General features: G+C 43.8%; 1 protein-coding gene across 7 annotated transcripts in view; it reads left to right on the top strand.

Moving 5' to 3' along the window:
• Positions 1–20,164, top strand: part of LOC140714116 (hydroxylysine kinase-like) — a 43,874-nt gene extending 23,710 nt beyond the window's left edge. For all 7 annotated transcript variants that reach the window (XM_073024897.1, XM_073024893.1, XM_073024895.1 and 4 more), the window contains 3 exons: positions 853–995; positions 8,540–8,723; positions 19,518–20,164. In XM_073024897.1, coding sequence (XP_072880998.1) covers positions 853–995; positions 8,540–8,723; positions 19,518–19,999 — 809 coding nt within the window. In that variant the 3' untranslated portion in view covers positions 20,000–20,164. The remainder of the gene's footprint in view (positions 1–852; positions 996–8,539; positions 8,724–19,517) is intronic.
• Positions 20,165–21,510: the final 1,346 nt, after the last annotated feature.

Consider the following 21,510-nt stretch of genomic DNA (forward strand, 5'->3'; position numbering starts at 1 on the left):
CTGAGTTAGGGTAATAATGGAACCTATTGGCAAGACTTTGAGGGTTCTTTATAATGTGTCAATGGTCTGATATCAATGTGATCTTTCACTATCATTGCAGCATTAATGTTACTCTGGTTGTATTGGAAACATCAGTTTCTGGGCAGAGTTGATACTTTCTTCATTTACCCATGCACACAAAGTGTTGGAAGAACTCAATATCTATGGAGGGACATAAACAGATGAAGTTTTGGACCTAGACCTGGTCCTTGGCACTAAATGTCAACTGTTCATTTCCCTGCATAGATGCTGCCTGATCTGATGAGTTCCTCCATCATTTTGTGTGTGTCGCTCAAGATTTCCAACATCTACAGAAACTGTTGTGTCTTCATTTCCCCTCCATGTCTCTATTTCTGATGATGCCTTACCCAATAGATTGATTGATCATTGCCCTGGGGGCTCTCACAAAGCACAGGGGAGTTCCCACATCCCTCCCCTCACCCACTCCTGAGTGGCAGATTAAACATCATTCTCTCTCCGATCACACAACTACCAGCAGTCAAAGTTCCTCTGACTTTCTAACAATTGCGGAATACAAGCCAACCTTGTACACCCAAAGCATAAAATTTACCAAATGAACTGCTGATGTCATGCTTGTGCTTACCTTCTATGTGGTCATGACATTCTGCCTGGGCTGGGCTGCCCGAAACCAAAGGCACATTCTGTACAGGTTTGACCCAACTTCCTTTCACCATCCGGTTTTAACAGGGTCACCTGCACAATAAAGATACTGAAACTACTGATGTTATGACCTGTGACATTATTTAGAAAGAGAAGGATTAACAGGATTTGTAAAAGCAAAATCTATTGCAGTGCAGGGGAATGTCTGCAAGCAACATGTGGTCAGGCTGTTCAATTACCTGCCAGGAATCCCACTCGCCAAGTTCTCCTTGGATCATCAGATGTACTACAAACTTGGCAGATTCGTTGCTCAAATGGACAAGGTGCTTCATGAGGTACCTTAATATTTTCCTCTTTTGAATGATTGAGTGTGTTCAGGTCTGCAATAGTGTATGAGCTGCCTTAATTCTTGCAACAATGCCACATTCTCTTATGACAACTGCGTAACTCAATACCATTGTTCCTTCTCCAGGGAAAAGACAGGAGAACGTTATGTGCTGTTGTGGTGATGGACATTCCCCCTCCCCATAATTTTTTTATCTTCCCCCATTTTGGTGGTCCTCTCACTCCTTTTCCTCCCCTCCCTTATCTTGATGATCTGTTCATCACTGCTTTTGGTACATTGACCACTTTCAGTTTATTTCACTGTCCTCTCCTATCAGATTCCCTCTTCTTCATCCCTTTGCTTCTTCCACCTATCACCTCCCAGCTTCTCAAATCATCACCACTGCCTCTTCCCAACCACTTTCCCCCTTCTCTGGTCTCACCGATCACTTGCCGGCTTGCACTCCTCCTCCACCTTCTTATTCTGGCTTCTGCCCACATTCCTTTTCCGCCCTGATGAAGGGTCTTGACCTGGAACATCGACTGTTTATTCTTTTCCATAGATACTGCCTGACCTGCTGAGTTCCTCCAACAATTTGTGTGTTTAACCAAATCAGCTTGTTTCTATGATGATCCTTGTGATGATAACCTGGCACTGCCCTTGGTTGTGTACCCATCCGCAAGTGTGGATGCCTGTACTCACCAAGTTAGATTCTGGGCTTTGGAGCTGCAAACCTTTCAGTAACTCTCACTGCTCTGCAGTGAGACCCCCAGCTCAACTGCCGCAGGTACAGTGGATCTACATAGCTGAAACATGCAAAGAACTTGCTCTGCTCAATACAAGCTGTAGAGGAGCAGTGAGCTCTGAGTACATTCCTTGGCAAGAGATACCAGACCACCTTCTATACTCATGTTGTTGACTCTACCTATCACACCTTTATACTCACGTTTTACTGCCTCGGAATCAGTTTTAATATCATTGGCATTTTCTGTGAAATGTGTTATTTACAGCAGCAGTACATTGCAATACATAATATTACAACAAAACTATAAATTCTCATAAGAAATATATATAAAAATTAAATACAGTAATTAGCGCAAAAAGATGTATATAGTAGGGCGTTGAAGAATGCAGTAGAACAGAGTGATCTAACAATAGTGGTGTATAGTTCCCTGAAGGTGGAATCTCATGTGGATAGGGTGGTGAAGAAAGCTTTTGGTATGCTGGCCTTTATAAATCAGAGCATTGAGCATAGGAGTTGGGATGTAATGTTAAAATTGTACAAGGCATTGGTGAGGCCAAATTTGGAGTATTGTGTACAGTTCTGGTCACCGAATTATAGGAAGGATTTCAACAAAATAGAGAGAGTACAGAGGAGATTTACTAGAATGTTACCTGGGTTTCAGCACCTAAATTACAGAGAAAGGTTGAACAAGTTAGGTCTTTATTCTTTGGAGCGTAGAAGGTTGAGGGGGGACTTGATAGAGGTATTTAAAATTATGAAGGGGAGAGATAGAGTTGACGTGGATAGGCTTTTTCCATTGAGAGTAGTGGAGATTCAAACAAGAGGACATGAGTTGAGAGTTAGTGGGCAAAAATTTAGGGGTAACACCAGGGGGAACTTCTTTACTCAGAGAGTGGTAGCTGTGTGGAACGAGCTTCCAGTAGAAGTGGTAGAGGCAGGTTTGATATTGTCATTTAAAAAAAATTGGATAGGTATATGGACAGGAAAGGAATGAAGGGTTATGGGCTGAGTGCAGGTCAGTGGGACTAGGTGACAGTAAGCGTTTGGCACGGACTAGAAGGGCCCAGATGGCCTGTTTCAGTGCTGTAATTGTTATATGGTTTATATGGTTATAGGAGCAAAAAAGCAAGTGAGTTAGTGCTCATAGATTCATTGTCCATTCAGAAATCTGACAGTGGAGGGGAAGAAGCTGTTCCTGAAATGTTGAGTGTGTGTCTACAAGCTCCTGTACCTCCTCCTTGGATCAGAATCACCAGGGTGTGCCGTGAAATTTGTTAACTTAGCAGCAGCAGTTCAATGCAATACATAATATATAACATAAGAACATAAGAAATAGGAACAGGAGTAGGCCATCTGGCCTGTCGAGCCTGCTCTGCTATTCAATACAATCATGGCCGACCTGACCATGGATTTATCTGCAGCTACCTGCCTCTTCCCCATAACCTTTAATTCCCCTACTATGCAAAAATCTATCCAACAGTGTCTAAATATATGTACTGTGTTAGCCTCCACTGCTTCATTGGGCAGAAAATTCCACAGATTCACCACTCTCTGGGAAAAGCATCTCCTCCTCATCTCTGTTCTAAATCTACTCCCCTGAATTTTGAGGCTATGTCCCCTAGTTCTTGACTCACCTACCAGTAACTTTCCTGCCTCTATCTTATCCATCCTTTCCATAATTTTATATATTTGTATAAGATCTACTCTTATTCTTCTGAATTCCAGCGAGTACAGTCCCAGGCAACTCAGTCTCTGACAGTCCAACCCCCTCATCTCTGAAATCAATTGGGTGAACCTCCTCTGCACAGCCTCCAAACCCAGTTTATTCTTCAAGTAAGGAGACTAGAACAGCTGCAGCATAACCTCCTTGCTTTCAAGTTCAGTTCCTCTAGCAATGAGGGCCAACATTCCATTTGCCTTCTTGATAGCCTGCTGCACCTGTAAACCAACCTTTTGCGATTCATGCACAAGCACTCCCAAGTCCCTCTGCACAGCAGCATGCTGCAGTCTTTTTTAACCATTTAAATAATAATCTGCTCTTTCATTTTTTCTTCCAAAGTGGATGACCTCACATTTACCAACATTGTATTCCATCTGCCAGACCCTTGTCCACTCACTTAACCTGTCTGTATCTCTCTGCAGACTCTCCATATCTTCTGCACAAATGTTTTTCCACTCAATTTAGTATCGTCAGCAAACTTAGATACACTATACTCGATCCCCTCTTCCAGATCGTTAACGTATATTGTGAACAGTTGCGGGCCTAGCATCAACCCCTGCGGAACACCACTCACCACTGATTGCCAACCAGAGTAACACCCATGTATCCCAACTCTCTGCTTTCTGTTAGGTAACCAATCCTCCTATCCTTGCTAATACATTATCCCCAACTCTATGCATCCTTCACTTACGGATAAGTCTTTATGTGGCACCTTGTCGAACACCTTCTGGAAATCCAAGTAAATAGCGTCTATCTATTCCCCTCTGTCCACTGCACTGATTATATCCTTGAAGAGCTCCAGTAAGATTGTCAGACTGGACCTACCTTTGCTGAATCCATGCTGAGCCTGGCTGATGGATCCATTTCTTTCCAGATACCTTGCTATTTCTTCTTTAATGATAGCTTCAAGCATTTTCCCAACTACAGATGTTACACTAACTTGTCTATGATTACCGTGCCTTTTGCCTACATCCTTTTTTGAACAGTGGCGTGACATTTGCTATCTTCCAATTCGCCGGGACCTGTCCAGAGTCCAGAGAATTTTGGTAAGTTATCACCAAAGCATCAACTATAACTTTTGCTATTTCTTTCAATACCCTGGGATGCATTCCATCAGCACCAGGGGACTGATCTATCTTCAGGCCCACAAGTTTGGTCAGCACTAACTCTTTAGTGATGGCCTTTGTATCGAGGTCCTCACCTCCCGTTGCATCCCTAACATCTTTCTTTGGCATGGCCTTGGAGACAGACACAAAATAATCATTCAAAGTCTCTGCCATTTCCTCATTACCTAATATCAATAATTCCCCCTTATCGTCCTCCAAGGGACCTACGTTCACTTTAGCCAATCACTCACAAGGAAAAATCTGTAGATGCTGAAATCTGAGACTTCCACTGTACTCTTTTCCTAGGTGCTGCTTGGCCTGCTGAGATCCTCCAGCATTTTGTGTGTGTGTGTTGCTTCACCTTAGCCACCCTTTTCCACTTTATATATAAAAACTTTTACTATCCATTTTTAAATTTTGTGCTAGATTATTTTCATAATCTAGCTTCCCTTTCTTTATTGCTCGCTTAGTGGTTCTTTGTTGCTTTTGAAAGTTTTCCCAATCTTCCGGTTTCCCACCACTCTTGGCAACTTTGTATGCACAAGCTTTTAGTTTGATGCCTTCTTTTATTTCCTTAGTTATCCTTGGCTGGCTCTCCCCACCTTTACTGTCCTTGCTTTTGATTGGAATATACTTCTGTTGAGCACCACGAAGAATCTCTTTTAAAGGCTTCCACTGTTCCTTAACCATCCCACCATATAGCTTGTGTTCCCAGTCTACACTAGCCAAATCCTCCCTCATCCCCATTGTTTAGGCATAATACATTGCACCCTCCATTGTACGAGAAACTCAATCATACTGTGATCACTCCTTCCAAGAGGATCCCTAACTACAGGATCACTAATTTTACCTGTCTCAATACACAGGACCAGATCCAAAATAGCACATTCCTTTGTAGGTTCAGTAACATGCTGTTCAAGAAAGCCGTCGTGGATGTATTCTATGAAGATCTCCTCAAGACTGCCTTGACCAACTTGAACCACCTAATCTATGTGCAAGTTAAAGTCCCCTATGATAACTGCTGTCCTGTTCTTACATGCCTCAGATACGATGGGTGATTGATAAGTTTGTGGCCTAAGGTAGAAGGAGTCAATTTTAGAAAATCTAGCACATTTATTTTTCAGCATTGTCCCCTCCTACATTTACACACTTAGTCCAGCTGTCATGGAGCGTACGGATCCCTTCTTTATGGAAGTTGGCATCTTGGACCTCCAGAAGTGGTCCACAGCAGGGGTGATCGATAAATTTGTGGCCTAAGGTAGAAGGAGATGAATTATTAACTTCAAACTTTGTGCATAATCACTCACAGAGTTGAACTGCACGTGCTTGTAATGACAGCTGTATAACTCTAGTTATGCGATTCGCTAGGATCCAGGTCCGGTTCAGGTGGAGCCTATCCCATTGGTACAGCTCCCTCCTTCCCCAATACCGGTGCCAATTTCCCATGAATTCAAACCCACTTCTCCCACACCAATCCTTGAGCCACGCATTTAACTCTCTGACCCTATGCCAATTTGCACGTGGCCCAGCTAGTAATCCAGAGATTACCACCTTTTTGGTTCTGCTTTTTACTTTAGTCTCTAGCTGCTCAAATTCCCTCAGCAGAACCTCTTTCCTCATTCTACCTATGTTGTTGGTACCCACATGGACCATGACAACTAGATCTTTCCCCACCCACTCTGCAGGTCAGATAAGATGTCCCAAACCCGACACCAGGCAGGCAACACAGCCTTTAGGATGCTCTATCCTCACGACAGAAAACTCAGTCTATTCTCCTGACTATACTATCTCCAATTGCCACGACATCTCTCTTCTTTCCCCCCTCTTGAATGGCTCCCTGAACTACAGTGCCATAGTTAGGTTGCTCATCCTTCCAACAGCCCCCACTCTCATCCACACAGGGAGCAAGAATCTCAGACCTGTTGGAGAAGCTCAGGGGTTAAGGCTCCTCCAGTACTGTCTCTTAGATCCCACTACCCGCCTCACTCACAGTCACACACTCTTGTCCCTGACCACAGACCGAATTTGAGGCAGCTAATCGAATGGCCATGTCTACCTCCTGAAACAGAGAATCCAGATAATCCCCACCCTCCCTGATGTGCCGAAGGTCATCAAGGTTATCAACCTTGAGCCTGAGTTCCTCGAGCAGCCAACACTTGCAGCAGATGTGGTCAACAGGAACCACAATGGGGTCCATCAGCTCTCACATCACAGCAACAGCACATCAGCTGATTCTGCATCATCCCTACTTCATTTAATTAGTGGCAATTCAGTGACTTTTTATTCAACCACTACAAAAGCCTACCTGCTACTCACCTCTGCCTCCTGCCGAAGCCTCTTGAGCCAAAGTCTCAAGTTCCCACTCCTACACTGGTCCACTCACACAATGGCCTCCCTGTTTTATTTGTATTTGCTCCTGCTAATGAATTGCGCATCGATTGGTCCGCCGCTAATGTGCCAAGCCCTACGAAACGCTCCTTTTTTTTAAACCCTTCTCCCCAACCTATGCAAAACTGTCTCTCTCTGCAAAATTTTTGGTCCACCATTAATAATACAACAAAACTATAAATTACAGTAAGAAATGTATATAAAAATTAAATTCAGTAAGTAGCACAAAAAGAGGAAAAATGTAGTGAGGTAGTATTTATGGGTTCATTGTCCATTCAGAAAACTGTTCCTGAAACCTTTGAGTGTGTCTTCAGGCTCCTGTACCTCCTCCTTGATGGTAGCAACAAGAAGAGGGAACACTCGGTAATGCGGGACCTCAATGATAGATTCCTCTTTTTGAAGAATCATCTCTTAAAGGTATCCTTGTTGCTGGGGAATTTTGTGCCAATGATGGAGTTGGTTGAGTTTACAGCTTTCTGCAGCATTTTCTGGTTCTGTACAGTGGCTCCTCCATACCAGATGGTGATGCAACCAGTTGGATGCTCTCCATGCTACATCTGTAGAAATTTGAGTGTCTTCGGTGACATACCAATTCTCTTCAAACTCCGAATGAATTCAAAGTTCAAAGTATATTTATTATCAAAGTCTGTATACATTATACAACCTTGAACTTCTTCTCCTTCCAGGCAGCCACAAAACAAAGAAACCCACCAAATACCCAATGTGCTGAGAGAAAATAAACAAATTGTGCAAACAATGAAAGTAAGCAAATAGCCTTTAGAATGAAAGTGAGCCCTCAGACAGAACAGCCCTCAGTTTCAACCTCCATTCAGTACAGCACGTGGAGCCACAGACATGAAGCCCGTTAGAGCCAGAGCAGGCCACAGCCTCCGCGTCAGTGCAGCGGAGGGCGGAGTAAACGTGGCGGAGTAGTGAGCAGCACCAGCTCGACCCTCGCCTCTGATCCTGACACCCTGCTTTTCCAATTCACCTGGCCCATTGTTTAAATCATCCAAACATTGGGTTGTTCCTCGATCTCAGACCTGAGCCGTCTCATTGATATGCTCAGGGCCTGCACTCCACCACCATGTTTCAGCCCATTTACAACCTTTGCAAAACGGCCCTTAGATTGATTAAACCTCACTCTCAGCTGAGATGGATGGGCCTCAAATCTGCCTCTCCTCCACCTGGAAGCCTGTGCCTTTTCCCCAGGGCACCAGTGGCTAATAGGAGAGGACCTACAGTACATTTAAGGTGATTAGAGGATAGTATAGAGAGGATATCAGAGTTAGCTTTTTCATGCAGAGAATGGTAAGTGCATGGAACAGAATGCTAGTGGTAGAGGCAGATCCATCAGAGAGATTTAAAAGACTCTTGGGTAGACATATGGCTAAAAGAAAAATGGAGGGCTATGACGGAGGGAAGCATTAGCTTGATCTTGGAGTAGGATAAAAGGTTGGTACAATATTGTGGTCAAAGGGCCAATACCGTGCAGTTCTGTTCTGTGTTCAATGTAATGAACAGTATTAACCTTCATTTCCTCACTCCCACCTATGAACACTCATTGAGACAATAACATATTTTCCAACCATTAGGATTTCAGTCACCCAAGCATGAAGAGTCTGCATCGAGACCAATTTATATGGAGCCTTTCAAATACTCATCTCCTGGAAAGGTACCTGCATGAAATGGAGGAGGGTGAAACACAACAGATTATACAGCAGGTTATTCAACAGTTCAAGGAAAAGATCCGTCCCAACCTGGACAAGTTTCAGAAAGGTAGGTTAAACTTTATTGGAAAGCTGGACAAGTTCCTGATGAGTCCGTGTTCTGGCCTGTCTTATGGTTTATTTCTGCACAAGCTGCCTTGTCTGACCCCACAGTTCCGTTCACTTCTCATATGAACAGCCCATTAGTTATTTCTGGTGGATTTAGCTTGCGACCTCTGCAACAGCAGATCCCACAGCCCAGGAGAAAATGGGCGTCTTGCTAAGTTACCATTGCTGGTAGAACAGAATCGCACCATATCTCTTGTTGACAAGTGACAGCTGCTTGATGACAGGGCTGATCAGAGGGAATCCAAGAATGGCACGTAATTATCTGCTTGCTGCAATACTTTGTTAGTGAAGTTGAACATATTATTTGTGCCTGTGGTTTTGGAACCATTAATTTTTTATGTGCAATGCTTCGGCCAGATCTAGAGTTAGAATCAGAATGAGGTTTATTATCACTGACTTATATGACAAGAAATGTATTGTTTTGTGCCAGAAGTACACTGCAAAGATAGAAAATCACCTTGAAGCACGAGGTAAATAATGCAATAAAAGGAACAATGAGGTAGTGTCGTGATTTCATGGACTGCACACCAATGCTGTTAGTACATGATTATCTGAGTTACTGTCACCTTCCTGTCAGCTTGAACCAGTCTGCTTATTCTCCTCTGACCTCTCATTAACAAGGCATTTTTTGCCCACAGAACTGCCACTCACTGATTTTGTTGTACGGTCGGCCCTCCTTATCCACCAGGGATTGGTTCCAGGACCCCTCGCGGATACCAAAATTCGCGGATGCTCAAGTCCGTTATTCAACCTGTCTCAAAGTGGTAGATCTTAGGAGCCAGCGGAACCCCAGACCTTATTTAACCTGTCTCAGTGTAGGGGACATTAGGACCCAGCAGCAGAACTCTAAATCCACAGTGTTTCTGTTCACAAAAATAATCACGATTGAAAATAAAGTGGAAATAATAAAGCGATCGGAAAGAGGGGAAACGCTATTGGTCATTGGAAAAGCATTAGGCTACAGTTGGTCAACGATTGGAACAATTTTAAAGGATAATGGATAAAGAAAGGCTCTGCCCCGATGAAAGCTACAATTATTACTAAGCAACGCAGTGGTTTAATTATTGGGTTTTGGGGTTTTGTGTTTTTGATCCTCCACATCAACCCAACATGGTGGAGAGTGCACTCAGGAGCAGTCTGTCACTCAATCGAACTCGGGAAGCCCCACACTGAAACATACGCTCTTAAGTGTTTTATATGCATAGAAAGGTAAAATATATACTATTATACTAAGACAAATGTTTGACTAACTGACGCTAAGTAATACTGGATTTACCTGTTCCAATTTACTTAGTAAGAGAACTTCTGATTTTTTTCTATCCCGATCCATGATAACCCACGCACATCCTCCCGTGTACTTTAAATCATCTCTAGGTTACTTGTAATACCTAATACAATGCAAATGCTATGTAAAATAGTTGTTTAGGGAATAATGACAAGAAAAGAAAAGTCTGTACATGCTCGGCAACAAGTGCTGGAAGAGCACTTCCAGGTTTTCGCTATTCGCAGTTGGTTGAATTCGCGCATGCGGAATTTGTGGATAAGGAGGGCCGACTGTAGTTGTTTTCTGCAGCATTCTCTGTAAACTTTAGAGACTGTTGTGCATGAAAATCCCAGGAGACCAGCAGCTTCTGAGGTCCTCAAACCATCCTGTCTGGTACCAGCAATCATTCCAGTCAAAATCACGTTTCATACCTATCCTAACAACTGAACCTCTTGACCATGTGTACATGCTTTTATGCATTGAGTTGCTGCCACATGATTGGCTGCTTTAGATACTTGCATTATGAATTGGTGTACAGGTGGACCTAATAAAGTAGCCACTGAGTGTATAAGCCCATGCCCGAATTGAAGGTCAAAGACCGAAGATCAAAGTACCTGGATTGGCAAGTTTGGGGTTTGGAGGTCTGCGAGTCTATGAGTCCAACCAGGGATTGGAGCCTTGAGGCCTGATGTACGTAAGTCTGGGCCAGGAGGCCTGTCCGTGTGTGTGAGTGGGAAAGGCTGTTATTTTGTTTTGTTGTTGTTTGTATTGTTCTGCTGAACATCGTGGGAATGCATTGTTGGCAAAGGAATATGTGGTGACACTTGTGGGCTGCCATCCATCAAATCCTTAGGTTGTCTTGGTTGTTAACACAATCGATACATTTCCCTGTATGTTTCGTTGCACCTGTAATGAATGAATCTGGATCAGAAAATGCTGCATGCTGGCATGGTCGCTTCACCTGATGAGCAGTCACAAACTTAGTGCAATCTTCAGCGTACAATGACCTTTCATTGGAAGGGTCATTGATGTTGCGATTGAAGATGCTCTGAGTATCTCCTCCAATGACACCTTGGTGCTTGGATGACTGACCTCCAACAACCACAACCATCCTCCTCTGTGCAAAGTTTGATTCCATCTCCTGACTTTATCATCTTTAAGACCATTGACCAGCTCTACCAGGGTATCTTGAGGAGACAGTTGGCCGTGCTGCCTTGGAGTCAAGGGCAGCTTCTCCCACCTCGCAACAAGAATTCAGCTCATTTGTGCACATGTGGGAGATGGCTGAAAGATGATCCTGGCAAAGCCCAAACTATTTGTGAGTACTGTAGTTTATTGATGGAGAGGAGAGGACTTTGGTCAGAAAGAAACTGATGAATAAGGGTCTTCTCATTCTAAACTATTATTCAATTTTGATATAAAAATTTCTCAGCTTCAAGCTTACTTTACAGTTTCCTTTGCAGACTTAAACTGTGGTGGACTTCAGGCTTCTAAACCTCCTGCCCGATGGTACCTGGGAGAAGATGCCATGGCTCAGATGGCAAGGGATTTTTGGTGGTTGATGTTGCCTTCTTGAGGCAATGTCTCATGTAGATACTAACGATGGCGGGTATAGATGTGCCTGTGATGTATTGGGCTGTGTGTGATGTTGTGCTGTCCTTTTAACATATCCTAAGATCAATCTAACCCTTTCCTCTACATTGATCTCCAGTTTTTCTATCATCTACCCGTCTCCAAAATGTCCCTAAGGTATCTGCTTGTACCAGCATGTCTGCAGGGTATTCAAATCACCAACAACTCTTCGTGCAAAATCCTTACCTCTGACATCCCCCCCTTATACTTTGGTCCAATCACCTTAAAATGATGCCACCTAATAGAAGCTATTTCCACCCTGGGAAAATGTCTCTGGCTGTCCACTCGACCTAAGCTGCTTAGCATCTCTGTCAAGTTGCCTCTCATCCTCCTTCACTCCAAAGAGCCCAAACTCGCTCAACCTTTCTTCATAAGTCATCTCTCTAATGCAGACAGCATCCTGGTAAGTCTCCTCTGCGCCCTCTATAGAGTCTCCACCTCCTTCCTAGAATGAAGTGACCATAACTGGGCAGAATATGTGGTTTAACCAGGGTTTTATAGAGCTGCACTATTACCTCAGGGCTCTTGAACGCAATCCCACGACTAACAAAGCCAACCAACAGATGCCTTCTTAACAACCCTATCAACTTGTGCAGCAACTTTGTGGTATCTATGGATGTGGATCCCAAAATCCCTCTGTTCCTCCACACTCGCATTAATCCTGTATTCTGCCTTTCAATTCGGCCTTCCAAAATGAACCACTTCACAATTTTCCAGAATGAATTCTACCTGCCAGTTCTCAGCCCACTCTGCACCCTGTCTATTCCAAGTTGTAACCTACAAAAACCTTCTACTCTATCCACAATACTACCAACCTTTATGTCATCTGCTAATTTACTAACCCACCCTTCCACTTCCTCATCCAAGTCATGCATATGATCACAAACAGCAGGAAATCTGAGAACAGATACCTGTGGAACAGCATTGTTCACTGACAACATAGAACACAGAACATTGGAGAACAGGGTTAGGCTCTCCAGTCCACAATGTTGTGATGAACTAGCTAAAAAGTATTTAAAAAAAACACAAAAACTAATCCCACCTACCTACAAAATATCCATAACCCTCCATCTTCCTCATATTTGTGTGTCCAACTAAACGTCTCTTAAAAGCCTCTAACGTGTATGCCATTACCACCATACCAGGCAGCGCATTCCAGGCATGCACCACTTTCCGAGTAAAAAGTTACCCCTTACACCTCAAAGTGTTGCAGAGGGTGTGGGGTGGGTGTGGAGTCTGTAGGTTGGGTTGATGCAGAATCTGGCAGTGGTTAGGGAGGGAGGGATCTGATGTAACCATTTGGGAGGGTAAATGAAGCCAGAGATTTTGGAACTGGAGATAGGGAGGTGGCTTGTACCTGAGCTCCTGTATGTCCTCAGCACATCACAGGAACCAGTTTCCCCACCGTGGGAATTGGTAAATTCATGCACCCACGCTGAGTTCATCAATGTCATCAACTTTGCTTCCAACTTCTACCCTGCCGTTATATTCACTTGGTCCGTTTGTGACATCTCTCTCCCCTTTCTCCACCTCTGGAGGAAAAACTGTTGACCAACATCTTTTATAAGTTTACCAATTCTCATGGCAGTCTTGACTATATGTCTTCCCACCCTGTCTCCTGTAAAAATGCTTTTCCTTTCCTCAGTTCCGTCGTCTCCACAGCATCTGTTCTCAGTATGAGGCTTTCCTTTCTAGGACATCAGAGATGACTGCCTTCTTCAAAGAATGGTGCTTCCCTTCCTCTATCTTTGTTGCTGCCATCACCTGCATCTCCTTCATTTCCCAGACATCCGTGCTTACCCCATCTCCCTGCCATCTTAACAGTTCCTCTTGTCCTGACCTACCACCCCATGAGCCTTCAATTCCAACACATCATTCTCTGCAACTTCCTCCACCTCCAAAGGGATCCTACCACCAAAAACATCTTTTCCTTCATCTCCAACTCTTTAACTTTCCTACCCACCTGGCTTCATCTATCATAGCTATCCTCCTTTCCCTCCTCCCACCTTTTTATTCTGTCATCTGCCTCCTTTCCTTTCCTTTGAAGAAGGTTCTTGGCCCAAAATGTTGAGGGTTTGTTCATTTCCATGGATGCTGCTTGATCTATAGAGCTCCTCCGGCATAATGTGTTTGTTGCTGCAGAGGCAATGAAAAAATGTACTGGATGAATACTGTGTTTCTGTCATCACAAACAGAAGGATATGATAGGTATTGGCATTAAAGACAAAGGAAATGAATTATTGAAATGATAAATGTAGAGTGAGAGAGGTCATTTTAAAGGGTGTGGTATCTTTAATGTGAATAATTGATTAATTTCAGATGAAATATATTCTCGGACTCCCAAAGAAAATAGGAATGGAATTGCAGTGACTATGGATTTGTAGTGATATTGGTTTATTATTGTCACATGTCTCAAAATCCAGTGAAAAGCTTCTCTTGCACAATGTTGATATGGATCAGATCATTACAGAGTTCCCTGAGGTAGAACAAGATAAAACAATAACAATGCAGAATAAAATGCAACAGCTACAGATAAAATGCAGTGAAGGTAACCAATCAAGTGCAAGATCAACAGAAGTAGATTATGAGGTGAAGCATCCATCTTATCACACAAGAGTTATGTTCTAGAGTCTGACAACAGCAGTGTAGGACTGTCCTTGCACCTGGTGGAATGTGGTTTAGGTTTTTGTATTCTCTGCTCATTGTGATAGGGAGAAGAGGGACTGTCCAGGGTGGGTGAAGTGTTTGATAATGCCGACTGCTTTACGGATGCAATGAGAAGTACAGACAGAATAGATGGAGGGGAGGCTGGTTTCCGTAATGCCCTGAACTGTGTCTGCAACTCTCTGTAGATTCTTGCAGTCACATGCAGAGCAATTGCCATAGCAAGCTGTTATGCATTATTGTAGGATGCTTTCTATGGTGCATCAATGAAAATTGGTAAGGGTCAGCAGGGACATGCTGAATTTGTTTTAGCTTCCTGAGGAAGTAGAGGCACAGGTGAGCTTTGTCAGCTGTGGTGTCTACTTTGTACGTAGTTGGACAGGTTAATGGTGATGTTGAGAAAAATTACTGGCCATCCTTTTCTTGTGCTCTGCCTGTAAAATGATTCTGTTGTTAAGGAGAAGGAAAGCAATGGACCAAGAAAATTAAGTGGTGGTCAACCACCACACCTTGTAAGAATGGACACGCCTCCTGCAGCCTGTAATCACACTTTTCTAACTGTTACATGGATGTCTTTAGCCAAGTCTGACAGGGATTTCAGTCCTCTCCCAGCTGCTGCAGACTTGCTGATGTGAGGAGGTTAGGGAAGTTGCACTACCACTGGGTGGTGGTTCTGCAAGTCTTTGGCACAGGTCCACACAAAAGCACTGAGTGGAATCCCTGTAGTTACTAGCCGACTGAGCTGGTGAAGAACACTTGTATTATAGTTGGTGAGCTGTGGCAAGATATGGTACTTAGTGCCTACACTCCCTACCTGGCATCTGTTGAAGACAACACAACTGACAGCCCAAGATCTGCCAGTGACTTGCCCCATTCATTTAGACACACTTTTATTGTTGGGGTTCTGAATCTGCCGCTGGCCAGGAGTGAGAGGCAGAAAGCTAGTGATCACTCCCGCAGCCCCTGATGGTGTGTGGTCACCAGCACACTTCCAGAACGCTGTACCTTTGTTGCCACCTCAAGTGACCTCAGAAGGGTGACCTTTTGCTGTATAATGTCTCCTGACCTATTCTCTCCCTGACTGCTTCATTCACAAGGTGAGAGCATTGGTTACAATGCCCCAGATTTATCACCACAGTTAGCTGTGAGATGGTGGTGTGAGCTGGTGTTTTGAACCATGTGTTGAGTAGGGAGATGCAGAACTGAAGTCCAACAGCACTGAAGGAACTAACAGTTATTTCCAAGTCAGGGTGGTGGGTGAACTGGTGGAGGAAACCTTATGCACCTGATGACTTGTCATTGTTGGTGCCAAAAATTGATGTTGCAGTGACCTTATGAGTAACTTCTGTTTCTGTGCTATGGGATTGAACACTCGGCTTGGTGGAAGAAGTGCCAATTAAGCAGGCTGCTTTATCTTGAACAGTATCAAAAACCTTGGGAGTTATTGGGTTTTACTCATGGAGACATGCGAAGAACATTAATCATATCTATGGGGAATCAGATCATTTGCTGCAAGGTACCCAATCTGTGAGCCACTTTTGCAGTCACTGCGTTGCTGCCTTGTTAAGCTTGTGGTCAATGATGACTCTCAGGATGTTTATAGTGAAAGACTCGAAGACAGAGATGCCATTGAATAACAAGCTATACGTGTAGAGTCTCTTTCAATGGAAGTGGCTATTGTCTGGTTTTGTGTGGCAAGAACGTTGTTTTCCTCTTTTATGCCCAACTTGATTGCTGTCTCGATCTTGGTCCACAGGCTACTTCATTTGTCAAGGAGTTGCAAAGAGAACTGAACATTGTGCAAATAGTCAATGGACATCCTTACTTCCAACCTTTTTTTCTGTTGTTTCTTCCTCCCTTCATCGACTCCCTCTCTGATCACCACCATTAGTTCCCTCCACAGCTGGCTCAAGTTTCCAGTGAAGGTCAATTTGCTCAGAGTCCAAGTCCCAAAACACTTCCTTCCTGATCTGCCCGATAACCAAAGCTATCCCACCATAAATGCTCTCAGCAAACCTTTAGGCAGTGGAAATATGAATGATTCTGTAAGCGGTGAGTGTGTTGATGGTGGAGAGCAAGGATACTGAGAGTCTCTGCATTTCCTAATTACCATCCCTTGTCCCTATGGCTGAGTCTCAAAGAGCACATGAAATGTGGGTTAAATATGGTTGGATCCTGGGCAGGGCAGCAGGAAGCCATTCAGCCCACTGTGTCACTGATAGCTTCCTGTACTCTTGGTAAAGTAATGTTTGCTGTAAACATGAAAGTAAAAGATCAGAGTGAAGGTCAATCCCCGACTACAATGTCCTGTTCCTAGTCCATGTCCTTCAACAAAATCTCCACAAATCACTACGAATCATATATTTAGGAGTGATCTACATCAGTATTTAGAGCAGTATGGATTAATGAAGGAAAGATGTCAAGTCAGTTTTTATTGTCATTTCTACCATAACTGCTGGTACAGTACACGGTAAAAACGAGACAACATTTTTCAGGACCATGGTGCTACATGAAACAGTACAAAAACTACACTAAACTACGTGAAAACAACACAGAAAAAAAAAGGTTAATGTCTGACCAACAACTGAATTTTCTGAGTAGGACAAACAATGTTGGTGGAGTATTTCTGGAGGTATTGAAGGTCTTTAGCAAGGTAATGGATAAATCCTAAATTACAGATTGATCAAGGAAGTTCAAGCCCTTGGAATTCAAGAGAAAGTTGCAAATTGGATTAATAATTTGGCCTGTTACAGAAGGGAAATTTCAATGGTTAAAGGGGATTTTCATGATTGGACTGCTGTATGCAGCAGGTTCAAGAGGCCTTGCTTCTTGTGGAATGTATAAATGACCTGAAGTTAAATGTAGAGGCCACAATTCAGAGCTTTGTCAATGATACCAACACTGGCAGTGTGGCTGAGGGTGAAGAAGACAGTTCTGAACTATTGGGAAATATTATTGGTTAGGTTGGGTGGCACAGATGAAAAATTATGAAAAAAATCTGTTGAAGGCAAGTGAGGCAAGAACATGTATGATGAAAGGGAAGATGTAAGAAATGTAGAGGGACGGGGATGTTGGAGTGCAGGGACGTAACTACCATAGACATCAGATAGGTGGATAAGGTGTTTAAGATGGAACATGGGATCCTGGTCTTTATAAGAGAGATCATGCTGAAATTGCACAAAACATTAATTTGGCCACAAGTTGAGCATTATATACTACTCTTGTCACATTACAGAACATTTGGGGAGTGCCTTTCCTGGTCTATTCTGGGAACAATTGTGACTGAAGATATACTCTTGGGTCTCCTTCAATATATCCTGTTGTTTTTCAATAATCTCCGCAGCTCGTTTTGAAGTGTTGTCCATATGCTTTCCCGCTGTTGTTTCTGACTCAAATTGTATTTTAAGGTGCAAAAACACATCATCCATCATTCTCATGGATCAGGGACAATGTGTTTTTGGCTTTTCACAGCAGCCAGCCTGGTCCAGAAGCTGGTGACATCAACAGTGCGGGAGAGGTTTAGGAATCACGTATAATGTCCTGGTTAAGGTTTTCACTGCTATGCTATGGGCATTTCATTTTAGTAGTTCTATAAGAGCTGTCTGCTCTGCTTTCAGCCAGTATGGGTTTGAGCTGAGATGAGGGGCTTTATCGTGCAGCTTGGGACTTAGGTGCCAGCCAATCAGGATGGTGGAATTGGGTGAAGGTTCTACAGAATGCTGGGCGGAGAGGCTTTGTGAGGGACACTGGTGTGGGTCGAGGTCTTTTTTGGCGGGAGCTGGGAGAAGACTGGAGGGAAGATGGCTGAGGATGCCGTCCCTGTTGCACAAGGTGCTTTGTGCAGATGAATGGCTTCCAGGAGGAAGGACCAGTGGGAGATACTGTGTACTTGAGATGGATTTCAAGATATTCGGAAGGTGGCATGTGCTTTCACACAGACTGAGGGTCCAGCGTATGAGTTACAGACCATTTCAAGATGAGCTCCAAATTGTGTGCATATTTCACTGCTTAATTATAATGGCCCCCACTTTCTTTTTTTAAATAACTCTTTGGTTAAGTTAATGTTCATAAGTGTACTTTCTTTATAACTATATGCAGTGTATGATCTGTTATTTCTTGTCAATGAGTGATCACGGTGCGACGACGCAGGGCGCAGCGGCCACCCCAGTAAGGAATATCCGTTATCTGTAAGTAGGGGCCGTGCACAATCCTGATTTGATTGAGACGGATGTGTGAAGCACGGAGGAACATCTGGCGAAACTTCTGACATGCCTGTGCTGCTGACGCTGCTACTGAGCGATCGGAGAGATCTCCAGAGAGGAAGGCCTCGAATCCTCGGCTTTGCCTGTTGCTTGGTGGCCGGAGCCGGGGTTGAAGCACTCGGCAGAGATGGTGCTCGGTGCTCGGTGTCGGAGGGCTGGTCGGAGGCACGAAGTTGTCGGAAGTTTTCGGACGGACTCACAGTTGGCTGTGCTCGGGTGCTTCCAGAGGCTGCATCGGGAAGTTTTGCCACGTTGGAGGTTTCTTCCTTCTGCCATCTGCGTGAGATGATGGGCTATCTGGGACTTTGAGACTTTTTTTTACCGTGCCCATGGTCTGCTCTTATCAAATTATGGTATTGCTTTGCACTGTTGTAACTGTATGTTATAATTATGTGGTTTTTTCGGTCAGTTAGTCTTGGTCTGTCTTGTGTTTATGTGATATCATACTGGAGGAACATTGAATTTCCCCTTGGGGATGAATAAAGTATCTATCTATCTATCTATCTATCTAAATCACACAGCATTCACACAAACTGGGGTTTGGGTGTGCAAGAGATCCCAACCTCATGGGTCTGATGGGACCAAAGTCAGATACACCTTAAACATACAGACTCTAAGAAAAGTGGGTTTCTCACCATGCAGTCCAGTGGCCACATTTCCAGAGATGCCCAGTAAAAAGGGGTTTCACACAAGTAGCATGTTCTTCCCAATCTGCTCACACGCACCTCATCTCGCTGTAAGAGGTTCCTCTCCCCAGCCGCCACAGTCTCTGTCACAAGAACCATGCACTGTACCTCACTAAGTTATTTTTGAAACAAGTATGTCCAGAAATGTATCTTGAATAAATTCGATCTTTCTATTTCTTTCATTTTCCCTCACAGTTGTATAACGGAATATTTCTACCTTTTTCAAGGCTTTATTCATGGTGACTGCAATGACTACAACATTCTGCTGGAGCCCGTGAATCAGCCGGCTGATCAGATGCTGGAGAAAATGGAAAAGACTTCCCCAGAGCCAGAGTTACGGATTTCAGGAATCCTGGATTTTGGTGACATGAGCTATGGTTGTTTTGTGTATGAGTTGGCGATAACCATCACCTATCTCATGATTGAGAGAGAAAGCCCTCTGGCTATTTGTGGTCACGTCATCGCTGGCTTTGAGAGTGTAATGCCGCTGATGGAGGAGGAGAAAGGAGCGGTGTTCCTGTTGGTACTCTGTCGGTTTTCTCAGATGCTGGTGATGGCCAGGCACAATGTGCTCCTGCATCCGGAGGATGAGGATTACCTCACTATCCACTCCAAGAATGGCTGGAAATGCCTGCACTTATTGTGGAGAACAGGTAAAGAGGCAGTGGAGAAGATCTGGTTTGATATAGCCAAAACCTATCAGCAATAACACAAGTGCAGTTTGCACACACGTCTTCACTCTCACACACACACACACACACACACACACACACACACACACACACACACACACACACACACACACACACACACACACACACACACACACACACACACACACACACACACACACACACACACACACACACACACACAGAGAATTCAATGGGTCAGTAGCATCTGTGGGAGTGGCCGGGATCAGTAGAAAAGTTTAATTTCAAAACTAAAGTTTATTCAATATAGTTAAAAGAAGAACACAATACAAAACTTTTTATGTTCTTATTGGTGTTCAGTCTATATGTTCAGTGTTACTGGTTTTACACCTAGTAGTGTCGACACATCTTTATTTTGTACTGAGACTATTGCCAGTCATGCTGCACCCTGGGGTGATGCACCCTTCCATTGTTTGAGGGACTTCCTCACCAAACTCAGTGCCTTAGTGATCAGCAGCGGAAAGAGCCCAGACTGTGGTCGCTCCTAAAGAGCCTTTGTATTTTCCGTATGAAACTTCAGGGCATCCCTCAGCACATACTTCTTCAGCCTGGAATGTGCCAGTCGGCAGCATTTCCTTACAGACATCTCACTGTGCTGGGAGACCAACAAATGTTGGGCAGACTTTGAGATGACATGCAGCTAATTAATTATCTTCCAGCAGCACTAGATGTCTGCCTCTATGTGTGCCCTTAGGAATAGTCCTAGATCAGACAGTCTTCTGTAGCTTAGCTTGCATAGCTGCTCTGGGTGAACTGATACAAGCAGACTTATACCCTTCCCTACACCTCTTTACCTGCAAAGAGGAGGACACCATCTCCTCCCCATTGCAATATGTGTTGGGAGTGATTTTCTGACTGTACTGGAAAGTTCTGATGAGAGAGCCCCTCTCACCACCAGCCAAGCAAGGGTTTGGTGCTTTGTGAGTTCTGCTGATGAGTCATTGTGCCAGATGATTTGGACAGTCCACTCGGGGGAGCACCCCACATGGAGTCAGGAGGGGGATGGAAGGTGGAAATAGTAACAGAGTCTGGGAGTTGATTAATAGAGACAACAAAGAGTTGCAGCTGATGGAATCTGATAAGAAAAGGTGAGCTGCTAACAGTAAAAAAATACCTTAAAGGTCCAGAAGTTTATTGCACCTTCTCTGTCATCCGCAACCTCTTTAAGGATTTTTATTAAAGTTACATTTTCTTCCAACATTTCTCTTCTTAGTTCCATTTAACATTTAGCAAAAGAAACCTAGGACAGGAGAAGGCCATTAGACTACAGCTGTCTATTCCACAAGCCCTAATCCATCGTAAACACTCCTGAGACCTTTTAATAATGGCTAAGTCAGTAAGCAGTTTCCCCCATTGACACCTCAGACATGCTGAACAGATTGAGCTAATTTTTAATCACATCGGACCGTCAGGATGTTCAATCATCTCATGTAAATGTTCCACGACTGTGTTTCTATCTTTGGACATTCCTATTGTTACGTACCCCGTAACAGGGTCACTTACCAGC

Source organism: Hemitrygon akajei, chromosome 21, assembly GCF_048418815.1.
Source record: "Hemitrygon akajei chromosome 21, sHemAka1.3, whole genome shotgun sequence".
In the NCBI taxonomy this organism is placed as follows: Eukaryota; Metazoa; Chordata; class Chondrichthyes; order Myliobatiformes; family Dasyatidae; genus Hemitrygon; species Hemitrygon akajei.